The 10,574-nt window shown below is 59.3% G+C and overlaps 1 protein-coding gene across 8 annotated transcripts in view; it reads left to right on the plus strand.

Moving 5' to 3' along the window:
* The window catches only part of SOX13 (SRY-box transcription factor 13), a 41,434-nt gene extending 32,858 nt beyond the window's left edge, over positions 1-8,576 (plus strand). For 4 of the 8 annotated variants that reach the window (XM_070608710.1, XM_070608711.1, XM_070608705.1 and 1 more), the window contains exons 6-14: positions 346-414; positions 766-880; positions 3,173-3,258; positions 3,491-3,647; positions 4,064-4,173; positions 4,327-4,423; positions 4,661-4,804; positions 5,861-6,077; positions 6,745-8,576. In XM_070608710.1, coding sequence (XP_070464811.1) covers positions 346-414; positions 766-880; positions 3,173-3,258; positions 3,491-3,647; positions 4,064-4,173; positions 4,327-4,423; positions 4,661-4,804; positions 5,861-6,077; positions 6,745-7,021 — 1,272 coding nt within the window. In that variant the 3' untranslated portion in view covers positions 7,022-8,576. The remainder of the gene's footprint in view (positions 1-345; positions 415-765; positions 881-3,172; positions 3,259-3,490; positions 3,648-4,063; positions 4,174-4,326; positions 4,424-4,660; positions 4,805-5,860; positions 6,078-6,744) is intronic. The other 4 variants (XM_070608712.1, XM_070608713.1, XM_070608706.1 and 1 more) reach the window with 1 other exon arrangement.
* The last annotated feature ends 1,998 nt before the right edge of the window (positions 8,577-10,574 follow it).

Genomic DNA, 10,574 nt, shown 5'->3' on the forward strand with positions numbered 1-10,574 from the left:
GGGTGCGGGAGGGGCGGTGGGCAGGGGCTGTAGGATTCCCACCTCTGGCTCTTCCTAAGCCCTGTTGGGGGGACAGGGGGTAGCGGGGTGCTGAGGGGCTCCAAGTAAGAGCAGCTGGCTGCTTCCTGCCCAACCTCCATCCCTGGGCTCTGAGGGAAGGGCGAGCTGCCCTCAAAAAGAGAGTCAGTCCTGAAGGTTGGCTGTTCCGCTGCTTCCCCGCCCAGCTCCCCTGCATGGTGGCTACCGCAGAAGGCAGGGTGTGCTTGGGGCTGCGAAGGCTCTGTGGGAGTGGGGTCCCGGGGCCTAATGCCTGTGGCCCCTTTGCCAACTCTTTCCCTCTGCCAGATCGCTAAGCAGCAGCAACAGCTAATTCAGCAGCAGCATAAGATCAACCTCCTGCAGCAGCAGATCCAGGTAAAGGCGTGGGAGAGCGGGAGGTGGAGGGGTTGCCACCAGCCTGGAGAGGCGCTGGGGACAGGGAGGGACAGGGGAGTCACTCAGGCATGACCCTCAGGAGGCGGGCTCATTTCTGCTCTAGGCCCTACCCCTGTCTTCTTCCCCTGTGTCAAGGGAGGGGCCTTCCTACCCAGCCAGGGCTTGAGGGTGGGTAGACAGTGGCGTGGAGTCAGCTGGATCTTCTGAAGACTGTCCCTGCCCAGGCCCTGTGCTTCTCATCTCTGCCTTCACCCTCTGTGTCCAGGGCTGACCACAGCTGGGCAGCTGCTTGGGCCCCCAGGAACTCACATAGGATTTCTCTGCCCTCAGCAGATCAACATGCCTTATGTCATGATCCCGGCCTTCCCCCCGAGCCACCAACCTCTGCCTGTCAGCCCTGACTCGCAGCTGGCTTTGCCCATTCAGCCCATCCCCTGCAAACCAGGTGAGTGTGGGAGGGCCCCCGGCTGAGGCCTCCTGCGGGCAGGGCGGGGGCCCAGCGCTGCTCTCACCCAGTAATTTGCAGGTGGCCTTTCTGGGCCTCAGTTTTGGAGCTGTCCCGTGGAAGAATCATCCCTTCTCTTTGGACCTCACTGGGAGAATGAAAAGTGGTTTTCACATTGAAAACCATGAAGTGCTTTCCAGACATGAGCGGATGTAGCCAATCTAGGTCTGATCTCCCCAGCTCCGGGGCATTTCCTGTACCAGAATATTAATATCTTGAATGTTAACTGAGCATTATACATCTCCCAAATTCACACTCTTGTTCTTGGCCTGACCATGCCACTCTTGCCTTCTGCCCCGTCACTGAAATTCAGTGACCACCGACTGAGTGCCAACCCCATGTCAGACACTGTGGAGTTGTCAGGCAGCCACAGGGGTGATGAAATGTGGACTTTGAGCTCAAGGAATTTAGTGTGTGGAGGGAAAAGCAGGATACCAATGACCGAGGAGTCTGGGAAGGCTTCCTGAGGAGGTTGCATTTGACTGGGGCCTGGGGGAGTGGACTTGTGAGGGTGAAGCCAGGAGCCGGGGTGGCAGGCCGGGAGAGGGCTCCCGCCTGAGGCAGGGAGCTGCGCGGGGCGTTGGGGTGAGGGGAGCACATGACAGGGCTGTGGGCTGCGGCTGGGAGGGCGGGTGGGACTGGGTGTGGGGCTGGGGATTATTTGGTAGCATGTGGGACACCGTGACATTTGAGTGGAGGATGTGTTGTCACGCTGATGGGGGTTACAGGATGGGGGGCCAGCTGGAGGCAGGACCGGGTGGGGCTGTTGAGGTGCTTCTAGTGATGGTGACAGCTTGCGCTAGGACTGTGACGGCGGGCCGGAGGCAGATATGGGATTGCTGGCCATGATCATTGATTCACTGGGCAGGGCAGAGATGCTGTCCATAATTTCCCCAGAAGGGGCAGCAGCCTTTAAGTCAACCCCCTCAGGTCCACTCTCCCTTTCCACGCACGAGAAGGCAGGGGAAATGCCCCTGGGTGAGCTCCTGTGGGTCCACCACTGAGGCCTGTGGGCTGTGGGCACAGTTCATGGGTCAGCCCCACTGACCCTAGGGTGGGAGAAGGAGAAACACAGAGGAAGCTTCCAGGTGGGGGATAGGGGATGAGGACCACACAGGACGAGACGGACAGACTGGGAATGGGGGAGGGGGAGGGCCTGGGGGGAGGACAGGGCACCTGGACCAAACCATTGCAGCTCCAGAGCTGCAGGGGTGGGGAGGGCAGGGCCAGGGGTGGCGAGGAGGCACGTGCTTTCTGGACAGGGGAGGCAGGAGGTGTAAGCCGTGGAAGACCTGGACTGCTTCATTTGCTCCAGGATCCTAGCCAGCAGGTGGCCTGCAGGCTGCCCCTTCCCGAAGCTGAGTGAACAGCGCCTCCCCCCAGCTCACAAGCCTTAGATGGTGCTGCCTACAGCGTGGAGTCCAGACTCCTGAGCTCAGCCTACATGGGCCTTGGAGCCCACCTGGCCCCCCAGTACTCCACTACTCCATGCCCGCCTGCAGGCACTAGCTCATGTCCTGCCTCCCCCTGGAAGGCTGCTCCAGTCACCCCAGATGGAACAGAGTTCTCTGGCATGCGACCCACACAGCCCATATCACCACAGCCATGGGGTTAGTGATTTGTATCCATGGCTTCTCTCTCCACTTGCACTGTCAACTCCTCTGTGCTGCCTGTCGAGGGAGAGTGAGGTAGGCTAGGTAGAATAGAGAGAGGGCCATGTCCAGGGGAAAGGATGGGCTGTGGAGTCCAGAGGACCCGGATTAAAATTTCAGTGCTCCCATTTATGAACTATGTGCAACCCATTTAAGGTCTCCAGGTCTCAGTTTCTTTATCTGTAAAATGGGTTGATGTATTGATTGCCCATTATATGCTGCTCACTAGGGGCTATTGTGAGATAATGCACATCAGACGGGCGACACACAGGTAGCTGCTTTTGTACCCTGCACGTAGTAGGTACAAGCTATAGGCATCGGTAGAATGAGTGGGGTGCTGTTCTTACTTCACCATTGGCTGGAACTCCAGGGCCTGTGGGGGGGTGGCAGGAGCGTGCAGGGCACCGGGCGAGGGCACAGGAAGCCCTCAGCCGCGTTCCGGGCTGGGGAAGGCCGAGGCGGAAGCCGGCTGGGCCAGCTCGGAGCCTCTGTCCACTTGGTGCTGCAGGGGCCTCGTCAAGCAGGGCGTCTGCTGTTCTGTGCTCATCCAGGACTTTTCTCCTTGCCGCCTTTCCCACAGTGGAGTATCCGCTGCAGCTGCTGCACAGCCCCCCCGCCCAGGTGGTGAAGAGGCCTGGGACCATGGCCGCCCACCACCCACTGCAGGTACTGCCCACTCACTGGCCGGGGCTCCCTCCCTCGCATACAAGGGCTGGCTGCCCACTGCGGGGGCTGTGGGGCCTGTTCTTGTTCACCTGCTCCTTCTGTCTCTTCTTTCCCTCTCTGTCTCCTTGTCTGTTCTGGGTATTCTTGTCTCTCTGTCACCATATGTCCCCTCCGTCCCTCTATGGGGGTCTCTTTGGCATCTCTCACCCTCTGACCTCTGGGTCTCCCTCAGGAGCCCTCCCAGCCCCTGAACCTCACAGCCAAGCCCAAGGCCCCCGAGCTGCCCAACACCTCCAGCTCCCCGAGCCTGAAAATGAGCAACTGTGGACCCCCCAGCCATGGGGCCCCCACACGGGACCTGCAGTCCAGCCCCCCAAGTCTGCCTCTGGGTAAGCTTTCTATCTCCCGCACTTGTCCATCGGCCCTCTTCTCAGGGGGAGCCAGGGGGCATGACGGGACCTGGGACATGTCCCTTCCCTCCAGGTCACAGTCTAACAGGGGCTTAGACTTGCTGTCTTCGGCCCCTTTCAGTTTCAGCATCCAGTCTCAGGAGATCCCCGCCCTCCTCTCCCCGCTGTGTCTGTCTGGGCACCCTGGCCTGGGGTATTCAGGCCCCCGGGCTGCACAATTTCGGGGACACTATTCTCGTTTCCAGTATATTGGCGCCGCACCACAGCTGATGTCAGTGGCGCCGCCTTGGGGATGTGCAGGGTAACAGCCCTGGGAGGGCAAGAGGCAGCACCACCCCAGGAGTGCAATTGGGCATGACCCCGACCTCCCTTTCTCTTCCTCCCCCCTCTCATAGGCTTTCTTGGTGAAGGGGATGCTGTCACCAAAGCCATCCAGGATGCTCGACAGCTGCTGCACGGCCACAGCGGGGCCTTAGAGAGCTCTCCTAGCACCCCTTTCCGCAAGGTACAGGTCCCCGCTGCCCTGCACTTGGGAGCAGGGAAGACACAGTAGCCAGAGGTGGAAGGCACAGAGTCTGAGGCCACCAGAGGGAGGGGTGGGGAGGGCCGTGGGGTGACACAGGGGGGCTGATGTGCAGGTTGCCCCTGTCAACCCCAGGACCTCATCAGCCTGGACACGTCCCCAGCCAAGGAACGGCTTGAGGAGAGCTGTGTGCATCCTCTGGAGGAAGCCATGCTGGGCTGCGATGTGGACGGTGAGGGCTCTGGGTACTGGGCTGACGGGCAGGAGGGCCCACCTCTGCTTCCCCCAGGGCCAGGGTGGTCAGGTTGCATCTCTTTCCAACCCCTTCTCTCCCTTTCTGTGTGTCTCTACCCTTTCTGTCCTGGGCTCCTGGCCCCTCTGGGAGCCTCCCAGCACCCCCTAGCGGTCAAGCAGGGGATGTTTCTTTCTGCCAGCCCTGGAGGACTCTCTTTGCCACCCCTGCCCCCAGGCTCCCGCCACTTCCCAGAGTCCCGGAACAGCAGCCACATCAAGAGGCCCATGAACGCCTTTATGGTGTGGGCCAAGGATGAGCGGAGGAAGATCCTGCAGGCTTTCCCGGACATGCACAACTCCAGCATCAGCAAGATCCTGGGTGAGTGCCGGCAGGGCTCCAGCAGGACCTGCGGCAGGGGCCAGCTGGCTCTCCTCGGCCTGGCTGGGTGATGCTCACACCATGCTGAACTCCAGCGGACTCTGTTGGGGTGCGAGAGTCAGGCGGGACATGGGGCAGCTGGGTCCGGCACTGTGGCAGGCTCTTCTGCCGCCACCCATGCCCTGGAATTTAAGGAGGAAGTGTGTGCGTGGGCGCCGCATTCTTTAGCCCCCTCATCTCTCCCTAACCTGTTCCACTGTTGCCCAGACCATGGAGCTGGCTCCAGCAGGAGACAGGAGAAGAGACTGGTGTTCTTGGGCTGTCAGTAGAAAGGTTTCTTAAATTATACGTCTTGTGGCCGGCCCGGTGGCACAGCGGTTAAGTTTGCACGTTCCTCTTTTTGGTGGCCCGGGGTTCGCTGGTTCGGACCCGGGTGTGGACATGGCACCGCTTGGCAAAAGCCATGCTGTGGTAGGCGTCCCACATAGAAAGTAGAGGAAGATGGGCACGGATGTTAGCTCAGGGCCAGTCTTCCTCAGCAAAAAAGAAGACTGGCAGTAGTTAGCTCAGGGCTAATCTTCCTCAAAAAAAAAAAAAATTATATGTCTTGATTGGAGGCTGAGGAGAGCTGTGGGACAGGGCAGCTGGGGTGGAACAGGGCAGTTGCCTCAGCACTGAGGCTCCTCCGGTGTCTATGCAGGTCCCTTGTCAACTGAGGCTCCAGTGTTTGTCCTGAGCAGGGAGCCTGTCTGCACTGTTGGGGGCCTGGGGTGGCTGCCCTTTGGTTTATGCAAATCATGCAGCCCAGAGACCTCCCAGGAGCTGCTGGGTCATTTGGGATGTGAGTGGATGCTGTGTCTTCAGCTGGCAGTTGGATACCCATATCCGTGCCATCTCCATTCACCTGCCCAGCATCTAAGGAGCACCCACACTGGGCCAGGGCCTTGCTGGGTGCTTGCACTATACCCGCGGACCAAAATCTTCTGGGGGCCTCCAGGGGGTGGGGGGTGGTCGGCAGGGCCGAGCACTGAGCGTGTGCCCCGGGGGCTGGACCAGGCTCCCGCTGGAAGTCCATGACCAACCAGGAGAAGCAGCCCTACTACGAGGAGCAGGCACGGCTGAGCCGGCAGCACCTGGAGAAGTACCCCGACTACAAGTACAAGCCGCGGCCCAAGCGCACCTGCATCGTGGAGGGCAAGAGGCTGCGGGTGGGCGAGTACAAGGCCTTGATGCGGACCCGGCGCCAGGATGCCCGCCAGAGCTACGCGCCCCTGTGAGCAGGCCTGCCCCAGGCAGCTGAGCCTGTGTGCGCGCGTGTGTGTGTGCAGCTCTTGTGAGTGGCTGGGTGTTAGCATTTGGCTTGACTGTGTGTGTGAGTCCAGGGGTGCTTAGTGTGTGTGTGTGCACAGGTGCGTGTGGGCGTTATCTGGGGGTGGCTGGGCCTGCATGCATGACTGCAGGGGTGACTATGACCATGGTGGCTTGGGATGTAGATTCGTGACTGAGTGCCTGTGGGGGACTGGTGTGTACCTGGAGAAACGTGCCTGTGGATCGCATTTCTGGCAAATTCAATAAAAATTCACGGCACTAAACATCCAGGTACTTACCATGCAGAGGATTCCTGACTGGACCACAGCAAGCACCTGGGATGCCTTTAAACAGGAAACTCCCCGGGCATTTAAAATAGACGATTTCCACAAACTGCATTCACACACGGTCCTCCAGGAGTATCTGTGGAGCCAACCATGGCCCTGGGACTGATGTGTGGGGGCTGTAGTTGACAGTTAATTTGCTTCAGAAGGCAGAACAGGGGGCGGAGTGTGTGTGTCTGGGAGCTAAAGGAGTGTGGGTGAGAGGGCACACCCTGAGGGGCCCGGAGTGGGGCTGGGCTGGGGTCAAAGTGAGGCTGCCTCCTTAACCTGCCCCTTGTCTTCCTGCAGCCCGCAGGCTGGCCAGGTGCACGGGAGCTCCTCAGATGCCGTGTACCCTCGGGTAGCAGGCATGCCGCTGGCACAGCCCCTGGTGGAGCACTATGTGCCCCGGAGCCTGGACCCAAACATGCCTGTCATCGTCAACACCTGCAGCCTCAGGGAGGAGGGTGAGGGCACGGAGGACAGGCACTCCGCAGCCGATGGTGAGATGTTCCGGTACAGCGAGGAGGAGGACTCGGAGGGCGAGGAGAAGAGCGACGGCGAGTTGGTGGTGCTCACAGACTGATCCCGGTGGGGGCCTGGTCCTCCTCCCTGGGGAAGACCAGCCCCAAGCTGATGGGCAGAGCTGGCCCACCTGGACTTTGTTGGTACTTGGACTTGGGCCCGCCTGGGAGATGGGCAGAGCTGTGCACCTGCAGATACTTTCCTAAGAGGCCCTGCCCAGCACACCTGTGGGCACAGCTGAGGAGCTGCTGGCTGAGGTGGGCAGGGCCTCGTGGTGGTGATGGGCTGAGCTCCTTGGTCCTTGGGGCTCATGGCCAGGGGACACTGTATGACCCTCCCCTCCTGCAGGTCTACGCACCCCGGGGTATGGCAGCTACAGACCTGTCCCCCTGGGGCCACATGCTTTGTTCCATTCTTGTCCTGGATGGACCAGCCACCGTGGGACCAGCACCCCGACACATAGCACCCCCAGATCCCTCCCCAAGCACCAGGCTCACTTTGTACTTTGTGCAAAAAGCTCTGGCTGTCCCTCACTGGCTTTATCTTCACCAAGCCTGTTGTGCCTCTGGCTGCTGTGAGCGTGTGTGTGTACACACGTGTATGTTTTCCTGTGTTCATTTCTTGCACGAGATATTTATTGAGTGCCCGCTGCGTGCAGGCACTGTTGCTGAGTTCCTGTGGGGGTGTCTCTTGATGCCACTCTTGCTTCTCTGGGGGCCTCTTTTCTGTGCTTCTCTTTGTCCCCAAATTACTACCTCTTTGTCAGTCTGGGTGTCTCAGGTTCTGTGCGTCCTTGAGTGCATTTCTGTCTGGCCTTGTCTCCCTGCGGGGCCCTGTTTCTGTCCCTCTCCCTTCCTTGGTGTCTGCCCTGCCCCTGTGACGCCTGCTCGTCACTCTGGATCTCTGTAGGCCCCTGCTCTGCCCCTGGGCCCACAGCGCCCTGACCGCCCCGCCCCCGACTCCCTCCTGACCCTGCCAGTTGGTTCCCATGGAGCCATTTTTAGTTCCAAGCAGCATGGGAATGTGCTTGCCTCCAAGGGGCTCTGTCCTGGTGCCCCAGCCCCTGGTCCCAACCAAGTGTCAGGAGAGGGGTCAGGAAGACTGATGGTTAGTGACAGAGCCTGGAGAGCAGGGTTCCCATGGCAGCTGGTCTCCGTTCCTCCCTCGTGAGCGGGGGGGAGGGCTCCCCGTTCTTGGAGGGGTCGGTGAGGGGACAGAGGCTCCACACTGCTCCTGCTGCTCCTCCCCCCTCCCCCCCCCAATCTGCACTCTAGAGTTGTCTCAGCGCCTGAGCACCTTCACCCGTTATTTCCCTAAGAAAATCAAGCCCCACTGGCCCCTGACTCCACAGATCCACAACAGCCCTCAGGTCAGGGTGAGAAGGAACCCCAAATCCCACAGGGGCAGGTGTGGCGTCTGTGTCCACCCCCTCCCCTTCCCCCCCCAGCCCAACTTCTCTTCTGGCTGTTTCTTTTTTTATGACTGTAAACATAGATAGTGCTTTATTTTGTTAATAATAAGATAATGATGAGTAACTTAACCAACACATTTCTCCTGTTTACACCTGGGGAGTTTTTTGTTTCCTGCTGGCGTAATAAAGACAGACCATTTCAGAATCTGGCCCTACTGTGGGGGGAGGGGGAGTCTGCGCCAGACCGGCAACAGGGCACCCCCCCCACCCCCCCACCCCAGGCAGCTCCAGGGAGCCTCAGGCTGGGCCTGGGGAGGAAAGGAGACCCCTGCCTCGCCCCACCTCGCGGAGGTGAGCCAGACCCCATGAGAGTGCTTACTGGGTCCTACAAAAGTCAGTGGTGGGCTCCCCCCAGAACTAGCCACATGGCCTGGGGGGGAGGTGTCACATTTCCTGTTTGACCTCATCTCAAAACGAGGAGGTTAAGCCCTATCCATGGTTTTATCCTCTTTTAGAGAAGGAGCCCTTTGAGAAGCTAATGAAAGCTATGGACCCTCATCCTGAAAAGGGCTCACATGGACACCCTGAGCCCATTTATGAGCCCCCAGGATACAGATTAATAAGCAGGGTCTCTAATGATGTGCTTCTGGGCTCTATCTGTGACCTCACGCTTTGAATGAGGATCACACTAGGAAAAATTAGACCTGAAAGGATTAGATGTCAGACTGATACGCCCAAAATGCCTAGACTTGGATTGGATTAATAGGGGCTTGTGTTCACAACAAAGGAGGTGATGGACCAGTGTACACCACACAGTCCTGGTCCCAGGTGCATCATGCCAGTCCTAGCCCCCTCAACAGAAAAGGCCATTGTCATAGTGGAGGGGCCCAGAGGCAGGCACCCTGCACAGAAGAGGACTGGAGGGAGGCTAGTGGACATGTCCTTGGAAGAATGGTCAAAGGGCTAGGGATGTTTAGTCCAGAAAAGAGGAAACTAGGGTAGGACAAAAAGGACAAGATGGCTTACTTCAAAGCTGGCAGGTGGGCAGCGTATAGCTATTCTGTGTAGCTCATGAGGTAGACCTTGGCCTTGAGGAGTCTCCAGGGTCAATATTTTTGGCTTAACATAAACAACTTTTTGACAAAGATTTTAAAAGTGGTAGTGAACTTCCCAACACAGGAAGTATCCAAGCAGAAGCTCTTAAATGCTGGAAGAGATTTCTAAATTGGAGACGGTGGTGGTGAAGGTAGGTGGGGAGAGGGTGGTTGATTCCAGGGCCACCAACTTGGGAGTGAAGACCCTCTAAGAATTAGGGTCCCAGCCTTTTGTCCAGGGAGCGTCCCGGCTGCTGGCCTTTGCTGGTTTTCCCAGCGCGGCCTCACAGAGCTTTGGGCACATCTCCTTTGCCCTCCCCACCCAGGTCTCCGCGGGGCCAAGCGGCCGCCCCCAGCCTCCCCGGCCCCTTGAGAAAGATGCCGGCTGCCTTGGGAGGGGAGCCCGGCGGCCGCAGACTGCCCTCTAGTGGTCACATAGGAGGTTGCTCATTTCAACTTCTGTCCACTCCCCCACCCTCCAGTCCCCACCACTCTGCCCCCCACTGTGTCCCAAACCAAATCGGGGCAGTGTGGTTGGGAAACTCCCAGAAAGGCTCACCCCCACCCGCTCCCGTCCTGACTTCCTCTCATTTCCCTATGCCCGGTCCTCTGGCCTCGGAGCAGCCACATGCCCTGCAGCCTCAGCATGGGAAGAGCCCTCCACAGGGACCTGTGGCAGGTGTCCTGGAGCCCCATGCCCTGCCCCAGGAGAGGCAGGGTGGCTCAAGTGGGTTGTGAGGCACAACAGTGTCCTGGTCATCACCAGGAAGGCTGGGGCATGAGCTCGCTCTCTGTCCCTGCCATGCCTCTCCTGCAGAGGCTGAGGCTCAGAGCCCAGCAGAGAAACGTCTGCCCAGGCCTGCTTTGCCCAGAGCTCCTTCTGAGGTTTAGGAAGGGAACTGGGGGCGTGGAACCAGGCCATCCTCAGGAGCCTCCAAGGCCTGGTGCTGAGCCAGGAGGGCAGGAGTGCTGGTTAGTCTGGGGTGGCAGCCAAAGGAGAGACAGTGGGACTCCAGGCTTTGTAGGGTGGGGTGCAGCTAAACCACCCTTCCCTGCCCCCATTGCCCCCCACCCACTCTCCTGGAACATTGGAGGGATGAGGATGGTTT

This window comes from Equus przewalskii, unplaced genomic scaffold, assembly GCF_037783145.1.
Source record: "Equus przewalskii isolate Varuska unplaced genomic scaffold, EquPr2 ChrUn-1, whole genome shotgun sequence".
In the NCBI taxonomy this organism is placed as follows: domain Eukaryota; kingdom Metazoa; phylum Chordata; class Mammalia; order Perissodactyla; family Equidae; genus Equus; species Equus przewalskii.